The sequence below is a fragment of the Equus quagga genome, chromosome 8 (assembly GCF_021613505.1).
Source record: "Equus quagga isolate Etosha38 chromosome 8, UCLA_HA_Equagga_1.0, whole genome shotgun sequence".
Taxonomy (NCBI): Eukaryota; Metazoa; Chordata; class Mammalia; order Perissodactyla; family Equidae; genus Equus; species Equus quagga.
Genome location: NC_060274.1, coordinates 86,110,315 through 86,127,817, shown reverse-complemented (window position 1 = coordinate 86,127,817; position 17,503 = coordinate 86,110,315). Strand labels below are relative to the sequence as shown.

Here is a 17,503-nt window from a genome sequence, read left to right as displayed (position 1 = left end):
ACCCCCAATGTCAGAGTTGCTGGATCCCTGGCATTGACTACTTACTGGCTTTAACACAGAGGCAAGGACACCAATGCTTTGGAGTCATGGCTGTGTCCATGCTGTAGAGACCCTGCCGAACAAGGCAGGTTAATCACAGCCATTCCTCGCCCGAAGTGACTGGTTCAGCATGAAGTCTCTCCAAGCCCAGGGCCCTCCTGCCCTGTCAACAGCGCCCCCTAACTGCTCCCCGATCTTTCACTCCTCTGGGAGGGCCACAATTTAGCACCCAATTTCCTGCAGCCTCAAGGCAGGCCCTGGGCTTCGGAGGCAGGGAGGCGTCTCATCCTTCCACATCCCCAGAGCCTAATCTGGGCACCGAGGGGGCTCAAGAGACACCTCCCATCTGATTGATACCACAGGATATTACCCAGCCAGGAAGCCAGTGACGAGTTAACAGGGCGCTCTTGCAATGAGGGCTGTGGGTGTCATGATGGGAGGGGCTGGCTGTGGGCCTCTATCGGGCTTCATTCCAGTCTCCCCGTCTGGGGTCTGCATCCTCACCTGTAAACGATCCCTGCTTGGCCTGCCCCGTTAGAGCATGCTACGCACCAGAGGCGATGTCCATGAGCAGGCTTTGCAGCTTGTCTATTTTTACTTTAACACTGGGAGCTGGTGACTGTAAAAGAAGCCATGAGAACTGATGTGGAAGACACTGGTGACCTGCCTGGATGCCCTTGACTGGGCACACCCATCCCAGCTGCTGTCCATGTTGGCTGCTAAGGGCTCACAGCTGCACCTTCTCCAAAGAATTGCCCTTTACCAAACTCGCCCCAGAGGTGGCACACCGCCCGCCCAACCCCAGGATGGGCAACCCATAGCCAATGACTGACAGGAAAAGAAAAGCCCACTCCCGGCTTTAAGGTGGGACCAGCTCTGGAACAAGTCACACTCTCGTCTCGCTGCAGGATTAGACTGAGATCACACATCCTTGCTGAGACGTTTCTCTGCCCCGTCCTGCTCCCCTCACTGCCCCTCTCCTGAGAGCACCCCCCCAATAAATGACACGCACATGACCCTCCATCTCAGGCTGCACTTACAGGGCAGTGCTTCCCACACCTTGGCCTGCAGCTCATCACCTGAGGGCTGGTTAAAGACCCTGCTGGGCTTCACCCCCAAAGTTCCGATTGAGTCGGGTAGATAAGTTGTGTTTCTAACAAGTACCCAGGTGATGCAGATGCTGCCGGTCCAGGGATCATGGTTTCAGAGCCACTGCTCTTTTTTGTCTTTTTAAAGATTGACACCTGAGCTAACAACTGTTGCCAATCTTCTTTTTTTTTTATTCTTCTCCCCAAAGCCCCCCAGTACATAGTTGTAGATTCTAGTTGTGAGTGCCTCTGGTTGTGATATGTGGGACGCCGCCTCAGCGTGGCCTGATGAACGGTGCCATGTCTGCACCCAGAATCCAAACTGGCGAAACCCTGGGCCACCAAAGCAGAGGGTGTGAACTTAACCACTTGGCCACAGGGCCAGTGCCAGAACCACAGTTCTTGGGAACCTCCCGTAACACAGACAGCATTCAACAAGTAACAGGCAAAGGGGTTAGAATGGCAGGATTTAACCAGGCAGCAGCTAGGCTGCCTCCCCACCCCAAACCCTGCAGCCAGGACCAGTAGGTCAGCAGGCCTCCAGCTATAGACCCTCGTGCTCGGGGCTGGGGGTGACTCCAGGTTGCTGAGCCCTAAACCATTCTACTATGCACCTATAGGAGGCCACAGTCTAGGAGGGACTCCACAGGCACAGGGCCCTGGTTTATACGCTCATCCTTTACCCAGACGAGTCTCAGAGGTCGGCCGAACAGACTGTGCTTCTTGGATCACAGAGAAGGCAGAAGTTCAGTCTGGGCACACCCAAGGCCATGTGGAGAATGTAGGATGGGGAGGTGTCCGAGATGGAGGAACCCCTAAAGAGCAGTCCATCCAGCCCCTTCCCTTACAGACAGGAGCACAGAGGCCCAGAGAGGGCTAGAGATCTGACCTAGGCAGAAATTCCACCTGCAAACATGGGAAAAATAAGTGCTCAACTTAAAGCCAAGACAGATGCTTTTACTGTCATCAGAGAATAGCTGTGAGCAATCCTATTAACTTGGGCTCTAGTAATAGTCCTGGTATGAGAGATAATCTCTTAACAGCTTCAGTAAGACCTCAAGGCCAGAAAAGAATTGTCCTGTCACAACAGCAGCAACAGGGCCTGAAATGAGACCCACAGGACAGCTGACTGGCCACATTTGTGCATTCCAGGCACATGGCCCCTGACTCACAGGCCACAGGGAGGCCAGTCAACAAAGAAACACCACTGGCCTGACAGAAAGTATCACAGCAGGCCAGGGATATGGACTGTGGCCCCATGACCACGACCCAAACCTGCTTCTCCCACATTCTTCTTCATTTCAGGGAATGGCAACCCCATCTTATAGTTGTTCAGCCAAAAACTTTGGAGTCATCCTTGCCTGCTCTCTTTCTCTAATACAGCACATCTAACCCATGGGCAAATCCTGTTGACTCTACCATATATGTGTGTGTGTGTGTTTGTGTTATATATGTAACCCAGCTCACATCTCGCCACCTTCATTGCCACTGCCCTGATTCAAGCCACCCCAGCTCTCTCTAGTCCACTGCAGTCACCTCCTGACTGGTCTCCTTGCTTCCATTCTTGCCTCCTTGAGTCATTCTCAACCCAGCAGCCAGAGGGATCCTACTGAAACACAAGTCAGCTCATTCCACGCCTCTGCTCGACCTCCCAAGGCTCCAGTGTCTCCTAGAGAAAAAGCCAGTGTGTTCAGCAGCCTCCAGGCCCTCACTCCCTCCGCCCTCCCCCCCCTTCCACTCCAGCCTTGACTAAGCAACATGCTCCCACCGCAGGGCCTACGCACAGCTGCTCTCTCTTTGCATTTGCTCCCAGGGATCAAGGGGCTGGTTCCCCGTCTTCTGTCTGGTCTCCTCTCAAGTGTCACCTTCTCAGAAAGGTTTTCCCTGGCTACCCCTTTGTAAAATAGCAGCCCCCAACCCAGGGCTCCCTATCACTCTTCCTCGGTTTATGTGTCCTCACAGCACTCAGATATGGCATCTATTTAGTTGTTTGGGTGTTGTTAGGGGCTGCTTCTCCCCATCAGAAGCGAAAGCTCCCAGAGGGCAGAGACTTGGTCTGCTTCATTCACACGGAATCCCCAGAGGCTAGAACTGTGTCTGGCACATAGTAGGCCATCACAGGTGGCGTGGTGGTAGACATTAACAACTGGCTCTCCAGGGAGGGGTACACTCATGTGCAGCATTTGCCAATTTCCATGGTGCCAATATTCCCACCGTGACCAATTTCAAGCTACCACCTCGATGTCACGAACGCAGAGTGGGGAAGAGATGCTAACGACCAGCTCTCTGAGCCGGTAGGGGCCGGCTCTCACACCCTACAGCCATTACTAAACAGCTGTTAATAAATTGAACGAGTAAATGGATATTTTTGTGAATTGACAGAGTTTTTTTGAGGATGTCACTCTAGGAACTCAGGGTCTGAAATCAAGTCTCTCCTAAACCATGAGGAACAGGACGTCATATGTTGGTTGGTGACAACTGTGCTGGAGGTTCATACCGAACACAGGAAGGACCATACCTGTTTAAGGTAAATGCTCTAAACACAGCTAGACAGTGAAAACAGAGGTTATGAAAGGACTTTACGACACCTGCAAGAGCTCACGTGAGTCATTTCCCCTCTGCTCTCTGGGCCCTGTCCCCTGACTGCCAAATGAAGGGCTTGGATTCTAAGGATCTTTCCAGCCCTGACAGTCTACGAGGTTAAGAACTGAGATGGGTCCTAAAGGAGCATCTATTCCACCCTGCTTTTTAAAACACCCAATTGAAAATATCTTTTAAAAAGTCCAACTAAACCTCCATTTCTATCATACTTTAAGCTTGTATTCTGGGAAGACACCCCCTTTCCCCAGAGTGAAATCCATTAATGCTCATGAAATAAACAACTACCCTGAGCCCCCTGGAGCCACCAAGGCAGGCCCCACAGCCAGGCACCCTCTGCACACCTAATCCTGCTGCTCCCTGGGACCACATATCCATGGGTTTTTCCAGTTCCCTTCCCACACATGCCCCACATGAAAAAAAGAGACAGATAGACAGACAGGGGAGAACGCCTAGAAAAGGTGAAAATAACAACAATTCTCCTGGGAGTGATAGAAAGGGAGACTGAGAGGATAAAGGTGAACACTTTCATAGTTGCAATGAGACCAGAAAAGATTTTAAATGCTGCAGGAAAAAACCAGTTGCCTTCTGTGGCAGGCAGAGAAGGCCTCCCACCTCCCAAAGATGTCCACATCCCAATCCCCGGAACCTGCAAAAGCGCTGAGTTACTGACAAGGAGGAATAAGGTTGCGGAAGGAGACACGGTTGCTAATCAGCTGATCTGGATATGGGGTGATTAGCCTGGCTTATGCAGGTGGGCCCAGTGTAATCACAGGGCTCCTTAAAAGGGGAAGAGGGCGGCAGAAAAAGGAGAACCAGAGAGACGGCAGCCTGAGAAGGACTGGGCTCAACATTGCTGGCTTTGAAGATGGAAGACGGGAGCCACAAACCAAGGAAGGTCGGTGGCTCCTAGAAGCTGACAAAGACAAGGAAACGGGTTCTCCTCTAGAGGCCCCAGATGGAACACAGCCCTGCCAACACCTTGATTTTAGCCCAGTGAGACCCAATTCTGACCTCTACCTTCCAGAACTGTAAGGTAACAAATTTGTGTGGTTTCCAAGCCACTAAGTTTATGATAATTTGTTACACCAACAATAAGGAACTAATAGACCTTCATATTGGCCCACACTGTCAGGCCATCTGATCCCTGATCCTAACAAGGAACTGTGTGACCCTGAGGAGGCCCATGCCCCTCTCCGGGCCTCAGCATCCCCATCTATACCATGAGCCTTCCCATCTTGGTGCTCCTGGTTCCCAAGGCCCCATGGCTCAAGCTGCTTGAGGGGACACACGTTTGCTTGGTGGCTCTGGCACCTGGCTACTGCTGCTGTGGCCACTGCCATGGGCTGAATTCCCAAGGGAGGGCAACGACCCTTCTCAATTTCATGACCATGATTACATCCACGTTTCCAAAGAAGACGGGGCAAAAAGTGAGCGGCCGGAGCCTCTGCAGCCCACACACACCTGGAAATCACAAGCTGAAGCCAGTTCCTGTTGCCAGATGCCCGGCATGACATGTTTTGAGCTAATATGCAGAAAATCAACCACAGCAGGGTCCATGTGGCTATCAGCAGGCCCAGAGATTCACTCTGAGGGACTCTCAGACAAATGACAGGCCAGCATGCCCCGAGAGAGGGCTGTACGCACCACAAGGGAGGTCGCCTCCAACCAGACTATCGACCTCCACAAAGTGCCACCCGGGGAGCCACCAGGCTTGGAACACCTAGCTCTGGGGGCTTGTAATGAAGAATTACCTCTCTCGTGCTCTTAGTCCTGCGTCTGAGGTTTCTCGAGGGGCTACTTGGGGCCAGGAGCGTGGGTGACAGCAAGACAAGAGAACGTGCAGAGGAAGGCCCTGCCTGGGACACAGCGCAGGCAGGAGGTAGAGGGAGGCATGGGTTGGAGACCGTCCGCGTCAGGGCCAGAGTCCCAGCAGATCTGATGGATCGTGAGCGGAACCCAACAAGCGCAGCCCTGACAAGCCAGTGACAAAGGACGGACAGCCCCAAACATCCACGACCTCCACAATGGAAGCCCAGACGACATATTTTCTAAGCATCTTCTAAGATCAGAGGACACAGGAAAGAAACAAAAGTCAAAGCAGAAAAGAGTCCCTTCAGCAACAGAGTCAGATTTAAGGAGCCATAGTTAGAAAGGCCTGACTGCGCAGATATTCTTGTGCCCTAATATCTCAGTAAGTCACGTCCTCCACCCGCCCCCTCTCTCCCAGGACACACGCTCACTCCCCCTGCCCATGTCCCTGGCCCTGGGTGTGACTTCATGGCCATCCCTGAACCTGACACTATGAGGCCCAGAGGAGGCTCCAGTAGCCACCTTCCCTCCAGCTTCATCAGGGCTGAGTGATGGAGCATGTGCTGGCATCTCACTGTCCTTTGTCATGTTTTAAAAGAATCACATATGCACACGTCTCTGTCAGCTTGAGGAGCTCACAGGATCTGATACACATGAGGACTCAGACCCATGTTTACTGAACTGAATGAAATGAAAGGGAGGACGGCAGGCAGGACTGATGAAGGCGGGGGTGCTGGGAAGGGCAGGGGCTGCAGTTAGGTTTAGCAAGTGGGATTACTCTGGCCCCAGTTTCAAATCAAGGGGACTGCATACAGTTATGCAGTATGTGCACTGCACAAGATGCCCAGCTGAGGGGATGAGAGGCCGCTGAAATCCAACCCATATGCCATTCTCCAAACTGTGAGCCCTGGACATGCATCTACTCAGAACCTTGACAGGTCCCTTAAATTCTCTGTGCCTCGGTTTCCTCATCTGTGAAGTGGGGATAATATTCACTGGGGTGGGAGGATGCTTGTTGTCAACTCCCACTGTCCTCTGGGATTTGGAGGGAGCCCTTCTGGTCTCCCCTCCTCTAGACCTCTACTCTCCTCCCCTTTACTCACCCCATCCCGAGGGAGGAAGTGTGACTTGTCTGATTGGTTAATTTGGGAAAGAAAACAAAGGGGAGTATTAGGTTCAGCTGCACCCTTTCTCCTCTTGGGCGTGAGCTGCTTCCTCCAGGGGCCAGCCCCTCCTGCCATGTGGCCATGTGAGATGACCTGCCCTGGGCCCGAGATGAGGTGGGAGGTCTGTCTGCTCTGGGCTCCCCAGGCCTCAGGACTGGCTGTGTCTTCTACCTTCCCCTTATCAACACAGAGATGATACGTATTTTACTCCAATCTAACTGATACCCTTTGTTTTATTTTTCAGTTTGTTCAGAACTTAAGAGGAGAAGAACTTAATGAGAACTAAAAAAAAAAACCCCAAGCAACAAGAAGAGGATTGACCACAGATGTTAGCTCAGGGCAAATCTTCCTCACACACACACAAAAAATTACAAAAATAGAAGGCTGAGGGGGATAGGGGTGGGAGAAATAGGTGAACTGTTTTTGTTTTTTTCACTTAAATAAATTATAATAATAAAAAATAGAGGGAAGGATCCTGGTAAACCCCACAGGCTTTTGGTTGGCACCCCTAAGTATACGGCTACAGAAGGGAGGAAAGTAAAAGGATGGAAAAACATATACCATGAAGACATTAATCAATGGAAGACTGGGGTAGCCATACCTAAATAGACACCAAGGCAGCAAGCGCTACTAGAGATAGAGATTTCATGATAGAAAAGTCTGCCCAACAGGAAGCTATAAGAATTCTATATGTATATGCAGCAAATAGCCACAAAGTGTATTAAGCAAAGTAAGCCCAGCTTATTGATGATCACAAAGGGAATTAACGGATTATAGCTGTTTTGCACCATCAGTGCCTAAGGGCCTGGCACATATTAGGTGCACAGTAAATGACTAAAAATGCCAGTATTACAAACCAGGATGCCCAGTATTTCTACTAATACCCACCCCTGTAGAAATTCGAATGTACATATTACTAGTGCTTAAAATATACACAACACACACACATACAAACACACACAATAACCGAACTAGTACAAGATGGCGCTTACAGGCACGGTGGGCTTTGGACTCAGAAAGGCCTGGGTTCATATCCCAGCTCCTTCGATTACCAGGTATGTGACCTTGGGAGCATAGCCCCTATTAGCCTGTATTTCTTCATCTGTAAATTGAGGAATAATAATACCTCCTTTCAGGTTTTTTCAAGTATGAAACAGAATAATCCATGAAAAGTGCCTGGCATAGTGTCAGGCGCTAAGTAAACACTCAATTAATGGTAGCAATTAATAGTAAGAATCATATGTAAGAAATTTTGAAAATAACCCCAGAATAGCAGTTAAGAAGAGAATAGAAAAAAGAGGGACCAGTTCTAGCATACCTTAGATACCAGAATCTGGCGAGGCTGTTGCAAGAAGGGAAATCTGCCAGCCAATCTCCTTCATGAACTTATAGACAAAAACCCTACACAGAATATTAATACATTGAATCCAACAACATATAAAAAGATAATATATCATAGCCAAGTGGGGTTTATTCCAAGAATGTACAGTGGGTTTAACATTCAAAAATCAGTGTAGGAATCATCAAGGAGAAAGAATAAGGATGGGGTAAAAAAAAAAATAGCCCCAAAGGAGCCTTGTGGGAGCTGATTCACCCCCATATCCCCAGCCTCCCACAGGAAACGTCTCTCACATCGCATCAGCCTGACCATGCTGCTGCAGGCTCATACGGGGACCACCTGCCAACACCTTGTTGACTTTGTAAGAATTAAGAGAGACTCAGGAGACCTCCCCAGAAGCTTCCCGGGTGTGTGAGCTCCAGGCTGATCTCCCCCCGACAGTGACCACGATAACCTTCCCTACTTCACAGGCTTGCTCTGAGAGCCTAGGAACTGAACGGTTCTCTAGGAAAAGCCGTCACCTGGGCACAGCATGCTCACCTGAGGGGCGGGGGCTGGCTCCCCTGCCGTTTGAATGCTCTTTCCAGCCTCTCCTGGGTTGTCCTGGCATTCCCGCCGGGCAAGGAGAACTTCAAGGGCGTCCTGTCGGCCTCTGAGTCCACAGCGGGGCTGTCCTCTGGAGGGTCTCTGCCCCTGCCGCTCCCCCTCTGGGGCAGCCCTTTGCTCGGCAGGTGAGGAGGGCTGCTAGGCGCCGTTCTCCGCTTCTCTGGGATCAGCTCACTGAGCGGGCCCTGGGGGCTCCTGGAGTTGGAGCCGGGGCTGGACGCCAGGCCCTCCTGTGGGGCAGGACAGGCTGGGGTGCGGTGGGAGAGCTCGGGCGCTTTGGGGCTCTCTTCCTCGTGGGAGTGGGTGATGCTGCTCAAGGCGGGGGACCGCCTCAGGGAGCGTTTGCGGAGGGGATCCTGAAAGGGGCAAGGACAAAAGCAGTGAGGAACCGCTTCAAGGGGGGTGGGGAAATACTGGATCCCACATCAAGCATTTGCCCATGCTGTTCCCTCCCCCAGGGAAGTCTTTCCCCATCCCCAACTCCTTCTCTTTAAAATCCTACCTATTCTTTGTGGAGATGCTCAACGGCTACCACCTCTGTAACACTGCCACGGAGCCCCAGCCACAGAACCCAAGAGCATGCCTCAGTCCCTACACAGAGCAGGCTCCAGGAGCAGGTGAAGCTGTAGGCCCTGGGTCAGACCGGGGTGCTAACTCCCACGTCACCACCTCCCAGCTGTGACCCCTGTGAGCTCCCCACCCTCCACTTCCCTCACCTGTGATACACCTCTCCACGATCCACTGTCATTTCTAAATCCCCAAACCTCCAAAAGCAAAAGTTTCTTTTGGAATCCCACAACAAATTCTTTTTAACTGTTATGAGGCTGCTTACAGTCTTTCTGTAAGTGTGAATATTCATATATTTAGTTGCAGAAATGTTAACGTTTTTGCTTATGAGGTGCTACCCCAAACACTACTACAGGTGTTATGTGGTTTGTGGTTTATGCACTGTATTTCTTTTCTGAAAAAAAAAAAAAAAAGAAATTCGAAATTCCAAAACACACCTGGTCCAAAGGTTTTGGATGAGAGACTGGGGACCTGTAGTCCTGTCTCCCACAAGACTGTGATGAGGATTCAAGGAGAGACCCACAGCAGTCAACAATATTAGCCACAGCTATGCATCTTTTCCCCTGGTGCCTCTTATGTATGGGCTTAACCCCTCCTGCTGGCAGACCAGGAATGGCAGAGGCCATTCTTTGATCATCTCTGTCACCACAGAGCTCCCAGCTCAGTGACCTATACGTAGTAAGCACTCAAGATTTGCTTAGTTTTTGAAATGAAGGAATTCCAAAGGAGTCAACTGAAATGTCCTCACTCACTATCAATGATGAACTGATTAAATGAAATGTCCTCGCTCACTATCAATGATGAACTGATGAAATGGGAACTCACATTCTTACCAATCGGGGGCGGGGCGGGGAGTGGAGGTGGAAGGGTCAAAAATAGACCTGCTGGGCTTTTCTCAGCATTTCCAGAAATAATCTCAAACCAAATGGTAAAGCCCGTGCTGGAATAGGAACAGCTAATTCCATAGTGTTCTTGCCCAGTGGAAATTACTAGGCACTATAAACCGCCTCCAAAAGCCACCCAGGGCATCCCCCACCACAAAGCAAGGAAAACATGAGTCACCAGCCAAAGGGGACCCAAACTTCCGGCCAAGGGCAGGGAACCCAGTCTCTTACTCATCCTTCATAAGTGCATAAGTGGAACACTACTAGATGATGAAATACCTTGCAAACCTTGCTCTTTTCTCTTGAGAAACCGATAAGTATGGCCAAGGTACTCAAAGGCCCATAAAACATCTTCCAGAAAACCTGGGGAAATTCTACAGCAACCCGTCCTTTCATGTCCTTCACGGGATCAGATACCCCAGGGGAAAAGCGCACCTCCCAAGACAATCACTAAAAGGAGACGTTTGCCGCAACCTCTTGGCGGGAAAGCAGATCCCAGTCCTCTCCCTCATACTTCAGTTGTGAAGGGGTCTCAACCGCACGGACTTGACAATCAGAACGTCATGGTAGGGCAGGACCCTGGTGTTCCACTGGTTGACTTGTTCTCAAAGTGTGGTCTGCCAACCTCAGGGGTCCCCACTCCCTTTTAGGGAGCTCAAAGCTATTTTCATAGTAATAATATGACATGATTTGCCTTTTTTACTGTGTTGACTTTTCGTGGTGATTGTGCAAAAGCAGTGGTGGGAAAAGCTGCAGGCCTTCAGCACAAATCAAGGCAGTGGCACCAAGCTTTACTAGTACTCAAGTATTTACCAGAACTTGCAATCAAAATAAATAGCAACATGCTAATTTCACTTAAGAACGTCCATGCTGAAATATAAAAATTATTAATTTCCTGCAGTCTCACCCATGTGGTACACATCTCTTTAATATTCTGTGCGACAAAACTGGAGGCATATATAAGCCCTCTGCTGGATGCGGAGGATGGCTGCTGTCTCAAGGAAAAGCCCTTGAGCAACCACCTGAATTGTGAGCTGACCTTGCTATGTTTTTGATGGAACAACTCTCAAATGAACTATGGTTATTCAGACTCTGGTACTGGGCAGGCATTTTCTTGAAAATAAATTGGGCCTGTCTCTTCAAGGGAAACAAGTGATGTATTGTCATCAGTGATAAAATATAAGTTGTCAGGTAAAAATTAGAATTTGGGGAAACTTGTAGTATCTGCCATGGTGAGCACAGGGGCCTTTCAATACTTAACAACTTTTCTGGTGAGCTGGGTGGTGATATCAACAAATGTGATGTTTTTTAATGTTTTCTTGTTGTATAATGAAATGTCTCAACATTTGGAAGATCTGCATAACTCAGTAAACCAATATTTTCCAAATGACCAAACATCATGTTACTATACCACGTAGTGGGAAAAAAGTCATTCAAAGCACAAGACAGACCGACAGAAATCAATAGAATACGAAAACTTCGTTGGTAGGGTTTCAGATTCCACATTAAGAAAATACAAGTTGTCTAGTTTGGGTGTAGAATTAAAGAATATCCCTAGTTTTCTGAAAAAACTATTAAAATACTTTTCCCTTTTCCAACTGCATGTCTGTGTGAGGCCAAATTTTCTTCATCTACTTCAACCAAACTACCCGAACACAACAGACTGAATCCAGAAGCAAATATGAGATTTGAAATATCTTCTACTATGCCAGACATTAAAGAGATCTATAAAAATATAAAACAATGCTACTTATCGCAATATTTTTGTTGATTTAGAAAAAATGGGGTTTTTTGTTTAAAAACATATTATTTGTATTAAATGTAATGGGTTTACTATTGTTAATGATTTAGTAAGTAAATATTATTTAATTTCTCAGTTTTAATTTCTAATATGGTAAATCTCAGTAGACAAAACCCACACAAGCCAAAGTTCTTTGGGCTCCTCAATAATTTTAAGAGTATAAAGAGATCCTGAGACTACAGCTTGAGAACCACTGATGTGGTCTAAACTCTCAACCAAATAGGAACCCCATCTACAATGTTCCCAGCAGATGGGGTACCTGGCTTCCCCCAACACAACTAGTCTAGTCCCTTCCAAAATGGCCTGTTCTACTGCTGAGGTGGCTCTGACACACAGCTCCTCACACCAGCCTCCACCCACTGGTCCCACTGGTCCCACTGGTGCTCTCTGGAGCTACCAAGCAAGTCTACACCACTCAATCCAACAAACCGCCAGCAGGCATACACCATGCTCTACACAGAAACATGGCGGAGTCTCTGCTCTTGAGCTTACAGCCTAAGTTCAAAACAGCCAATAGGGTTCATCTCGCTCACCACTCCAATCCATCCATTGGCAGTAACTGCCCAAGATGCCCAAGGTGTCTGAAGTCACGTCCAGGCTTGACAGGAAAAAGAGTACCAAGATCAACTAGCAATGTCTGCCACAGGCATGGCGTGGAGTGGCAGGAAGTGGCAGCCACCTATTTGTCACCCTGGGAGTAGACTATTCCTATCTCCATCTTTCATAAAATCTCTTACATTCTGCCCCACCTCCCACAAGCCTTCTCTTCCCAAGATCAAACATTCTCAAATCTTTCCCTTTCCTCCAAACTCTTCACCTTCCTAGTTCCTTTCCTCTAGGCATAGTCCAGTTTACGAATGTTCTGCTTCAAGTACAAGATGCCCAGATGGGACATGATGTCGACGTGTGGTCTGAACCACACAGAGGGGAGCAGACTCTGGTCTCCTTTGATCTGGACACCAAGACCACATGACCGTCTCCAAACCATGAAATCCCAGAGCTCGAAGGAGCCTTGGATACCTGGTCTAACAAACGAGACCACAGCCAAGAGGAATAAAGACCTTGTCCGAAAATTTCACAAGATGCAGGCAGAGGCAGGGAGGGGTCCACTTTTTTCTGGCCTAATTGCAAATGAGTTGGAAGAACCATTGCTGGCATCTACAGCTACAGCCCACAGCTAAACACGCAGCATGTGAGAGCAGAGGTGACCAGCCAGGGACACAGACGACCAACGTTTGGTTTGCTCAAGCTTCCCGATCTGACTGATACTACACTTTGAGTTCTAAGTTTGATTTTCTTTTGTTGCTTTACAAGCTCCTTTTACACTCATTCTCTCATTGGGTTTCTTCCCCACTACAGCCCTTCCTTAAGCCACACTATAAAACAATCATGTTAAATTTTTAGAATTTTTTTTTAAAGCAAAACAAATCAAGCAATAAGGATTGGGATTCCTTTTTCCCTTTTAACTATCATGTTTTTAAAAATTAAAAAGATGCTCTCTAGACTCGGACGGGGCTCCCTACCCCACTCCTGAATTGCAAAGATAAAGCTGGGTAGATATGTTCTCAGTAGGCAAAGGAATCTAAAACCATGACAACCACCTCATTGACAAAATGGGTAAACTGAGGGCAGGGAAGGAGAGGAGGTGTGCCCACGGTCCCACAGGGGTTGATGGTAGAACTGGGGAGAAAAAGAGGCAGGAGTTCTTCCCATCCCACCACACAGATCCCCCCCCCTTCTTTGGCTGTCTTGAAGGGTACTCCCAAATAAACCCAGGCAGCCCTCCAGCCCTGCCCGGTGCTCACTGTCCACTCTCATAACAACAGTGAGAGCAACAACCCCACCTGCGGGGAGCTGGCGATGGGCCCGGCCATCATGCCTCGGACAATCAGGCCAGGTTTCGGCCTGACCTTCTCTCCCATCCTCTTCGTATCCAAGGCAGGCTCCGACGACTGAAGCTTTTCCATCTTCTCCCACGCAGGGCCCACAGCAGGGCTTCCACCTGGAACAGTCTGCATGGGCCTACTCTTGTGTGGGGGCCTTTTGGATGACACGAAGTTACCAAGCATATCCCCATCAAGATCGTCGTGTCTGCGAAAAAGGGTATTTCCATTAAAACAGGTTCCCCACAAGGAATCGCTAGCGACAATAATAAATTCCACACTCAACAGGCCCTCAGAGCAAGCCCATTCACAAATCTATGGTGATTTCTCACCAGCCAGCGTTTAATCATTAAAGGGAAGGAATAGAAAATACTTTTGCATCAGGGCAAGTCTGGCCTACAAATGGCGACCAGGAAACAAGAAACAAAATCAGAGTTGATGGTCCATGATAGGATCCCTCAACTCCTCAATATAAAGAGCATCCTTGTTTCTTCCAGACCCCAGTGATTAAGGGAACCGGCAGCCCTTCGATACAGTCCTGAGATGTGTGGAGCCAGTCTTACTGCACGCCACGGAGGCCAGTGGGGAGAGACCTGAAGCAAGCTCGGCGCTCCCCCACTGTTAAGGTTCAGTTAGGTCAGGCATGCCAACGGCTTCTTTTCTTGGGTTGTTTGGCACTAAAATAGAGAAAAAGAGTAGGAGAGATAGAAAGAGGGTGTGTGCGAGAGAGAGAGAGAATAAGAGAGCAAGAGAGAACAAAAAAAGGGTGAGAGGCAAAGAGTGAGAAAGAATAACAAGGAAGAGACAGAGCAAGGACCCAATTCAAGAGGAATCTCCCCTGGGAGCACTCAGGGCCCAGCACTCCTCTGACACAGCCTGGGATGCTTCCTACCACTGGACTCTGGCATGAAGGGGCAGTGACACCTTCCCTGTGCCAAGCTGCTTACCAAGCACTGGGTCACTCATGAGAAAGCGGTCGTGCGTGCTATGGCTGGGCATGTCAAGCAGAGGAAGGGTCTGGAACCAGCCTGGGGAAATCCAGAAGGACTCCCAGAGAAGGCAGCACCTGAGTCTGGAAGAATGAGTAGGCAAGAGATGACCGGGAAAAGGCCCAGGCACCAGAAAGGAGGCCCTTGAAAGCAGGACACGCCCAGGTGAGCCATGGCAGCTGATCGTGGAAAGGGCTTTGCAAGTTATCCTAAGGAGTTAGGATTTTATCCTGGAAGCTATGGGGAGTTTCTGAAGGCCTTTCAGCAGGGGAGCAGCACGGCCAGAGTTTTTTGGAGGAAAGCTCACACCCTCTTAGGTCAAAGGTGGATTTGAGGAGAAGACCACTAGAGGCCTGGAGCCCAGGGAAGAGCTGGGGGAGTCAGCAAGGGAAGGAAGTGAGGGCGTGAACTGAGGCTGGTGCTATCAGGGCAGAGAGAATGGCAGAGTCTAGCGTCATTCAGGACTCACAGATGCAAAAATGATAGACAAGGAGGAGTCAAGGATAACACCCAAGTTTGCAGCTTGGGCTATTGGGTATAACTGAGGAGCCTCAACTACTGTATTGCTGGTTTTTTATCATTTCAGAAATATTTAATCTCCCAGCCAGGCAGTAAGCACCTTTGAAGGAGGGACCTCCTTGCCTTTCACATTTTGAGCCTTGAATTAATTCTTTTAGTGCTCCCCGTCTTTTGGCAGCTTGACACCCAGACCCTAAGCTTTGCTTATCCTCAGAAAAGGAAATGCTTTTCAACAGAGCTGGAAGAATATCCATTCCCAGAAAGTTAGACTCACTATTAGCTACTGCATGCAGTGTGTTAAGGTTGTAATTTAACCTGTTTTCCAAGTAACAGAGGTTCCATCAAGAATGCCAAGTCATTCTCTTCCTGGGAGTTCTAAAAGGCCTTATTTTTCAGATTTCTCCATCTCTATAGTGTTTCATTGCCTTTTAGAATGCTATACTCCTGGTTTTTATGTTTTTTTGTGTATTTTTAAAGATTGTCACATAATGGTGGGAACAGTAAGACAACGTTTTGTTTTTTTTTAAAGATTGGCACCTGAGCTAACATCTGCTGCCAATCTTCTTTTTTTCCTTCTTCTTCTTCGTCTTCTCCCAAAAGCCCCCCAGTACATAGTTGTATATTCTAGTTGTAGGTCCTTCTGGTTGTGCTATGTGGGACGATGCGTCAGCATGGCTTGATGAGCAGTGTTAGGTCCATGCCCATGCTCTGAACCAGTGAAACCCTGAGCCACCAAAGTGGTGTGTGCGAACTTAACCACTCAGCCACAGGGCCAGCCCCAGAAGGATTTTCTTTTTTCTTTTTTTCTTTCTTTTTTTTTTTTTTTTTTGGTGAAGAAGATTGGCCCTGAGCTAACATCTGTTGCTAATCCTCCTCCTTTTATTTTCCTCCCCATAGCCCCAGTACATAGTTGTATATCCTAGTTGTAAGTCCTTCTAGTTCTTCTATGTGGGATGCTGCCACAACATGGCTTGATGAGGGTGTGTAGGTCCGCACCCAGAATCCAAACCAGTGAACCCTGGGCCACTGAAGCAGAGCGTGCAAACTTAACTACTATGCCACTGGGGCAGCCCCTATACTCCTGTTTTTAATAAAATGGAAACAAAGCAAGCTCCTGAACCTTACAAATCATGGAATTTAAATTAAACATTTTGAATCATAAGCACCCTCCACCAAAGAGGAGTCCATTCCCATGCCTCTAGAGAAAAATTACAGTGCTCCACAACAGGGATTTTGGAAGCAGAGAATGTGGGAGGCTGAATAATGGTCTCCCAAAGATGTCCGTGTCCCAACCCCTGGAACCTGTGAATATGTCACCTTACACAGCAAAAGAAACTTTGCAGATGTGATTAAGTTAAGGATCTTGAGATGAGGAGATTATTCTGGGTTATCCGAGTGGGCCCAATGGAGTCACAAGAGTCCCTGTTAGAGGGAGACAGGAGGATCAGAGTCAGTGGTAGGAGATGTGATGACAGAAGCAGAGGTTGTACTGATGAGCTCTGAAGATGGAGGAAGCAGCCACGAGCCAAGGGATGCAGGTGACCTCTAGAAGCCGAAAAAAGAAAGGAAACAGATTCTCCTCTCAAAGCCTCTAGAAGGAACCAGCCCTACTGACACCTTACCATTAGCCCAGTGAGACCAATTTTGGACATCTGACCTCTAGAAGTGTAAGATAATAAATTGGTGTTGCTAGAAGACACTGTGATGGTTATATTTTATATGTCAACTTAGCTAAGCTGTGGTGCCCCAATGTTTGGTCAAACACTAGTCTAGATGTTGCCGTGAAGGTATTTTTTTAGATGTGATTAACATCTATAATCAATTGACTTTAAGTAAAGGAAATTACCGTAGAAAATATGGGTGGGCCTCATTCAATCAGTTGAAGGCCTTAAGAGCAAAAACTGAGGTTTCCCAGAGAAGAAGGAATTCTGCCTCAATACGGTAACACAGAAATCTTGCCCTACAGATTGCAGGCTTGCCAGCCCCCACAACTGTGTGAGCCAATTCCTTAAAAAAAAAATCTCTTTATTTATATATATAACATTTATACATATATATGTATATATATTAATACATATATACACATACACATATATCCTATTGTTTCCTATTGGTTCTGTTTCTCTGGAGAACTCTGACTGTTACAGCCACTGAGCTTATAGTACCTTGTTACAGCAGCAATAGGAATCTAATCCACAGTATAAATGGGAAG

The 17,503-nt window shown here is 48.3% G+C and overlaps 1 protein-coding gene across 1 annotated transcript in view; it reads right to left on the bottom strand.

Moving 5' to 3' along the window:
* MINDY4 (MINDY lysine 48 deubiquitinase 4) overlaps positions 1-17,503 on the bottom strand; it is a 108,953-nt gene that overhangs the window by 81,384 nt on the left and 10,066 nt on the right. The window contains exons 4-5 of the mRNA XM_046670059.1: positions 13,745-13,991; positions 8,583-9,004 (exon numbers count right to left, since the gene is read on the bottom strand). Coding sequence (XP_046526015.1) covers positions 8,583-9,004; positions 13,745-13,991 — 669 coding nt within the window. The remainder of the gene's footprint in view (positions 1-8,582; positions 9,005-13,744; positions 13,992-17,503) is intronic.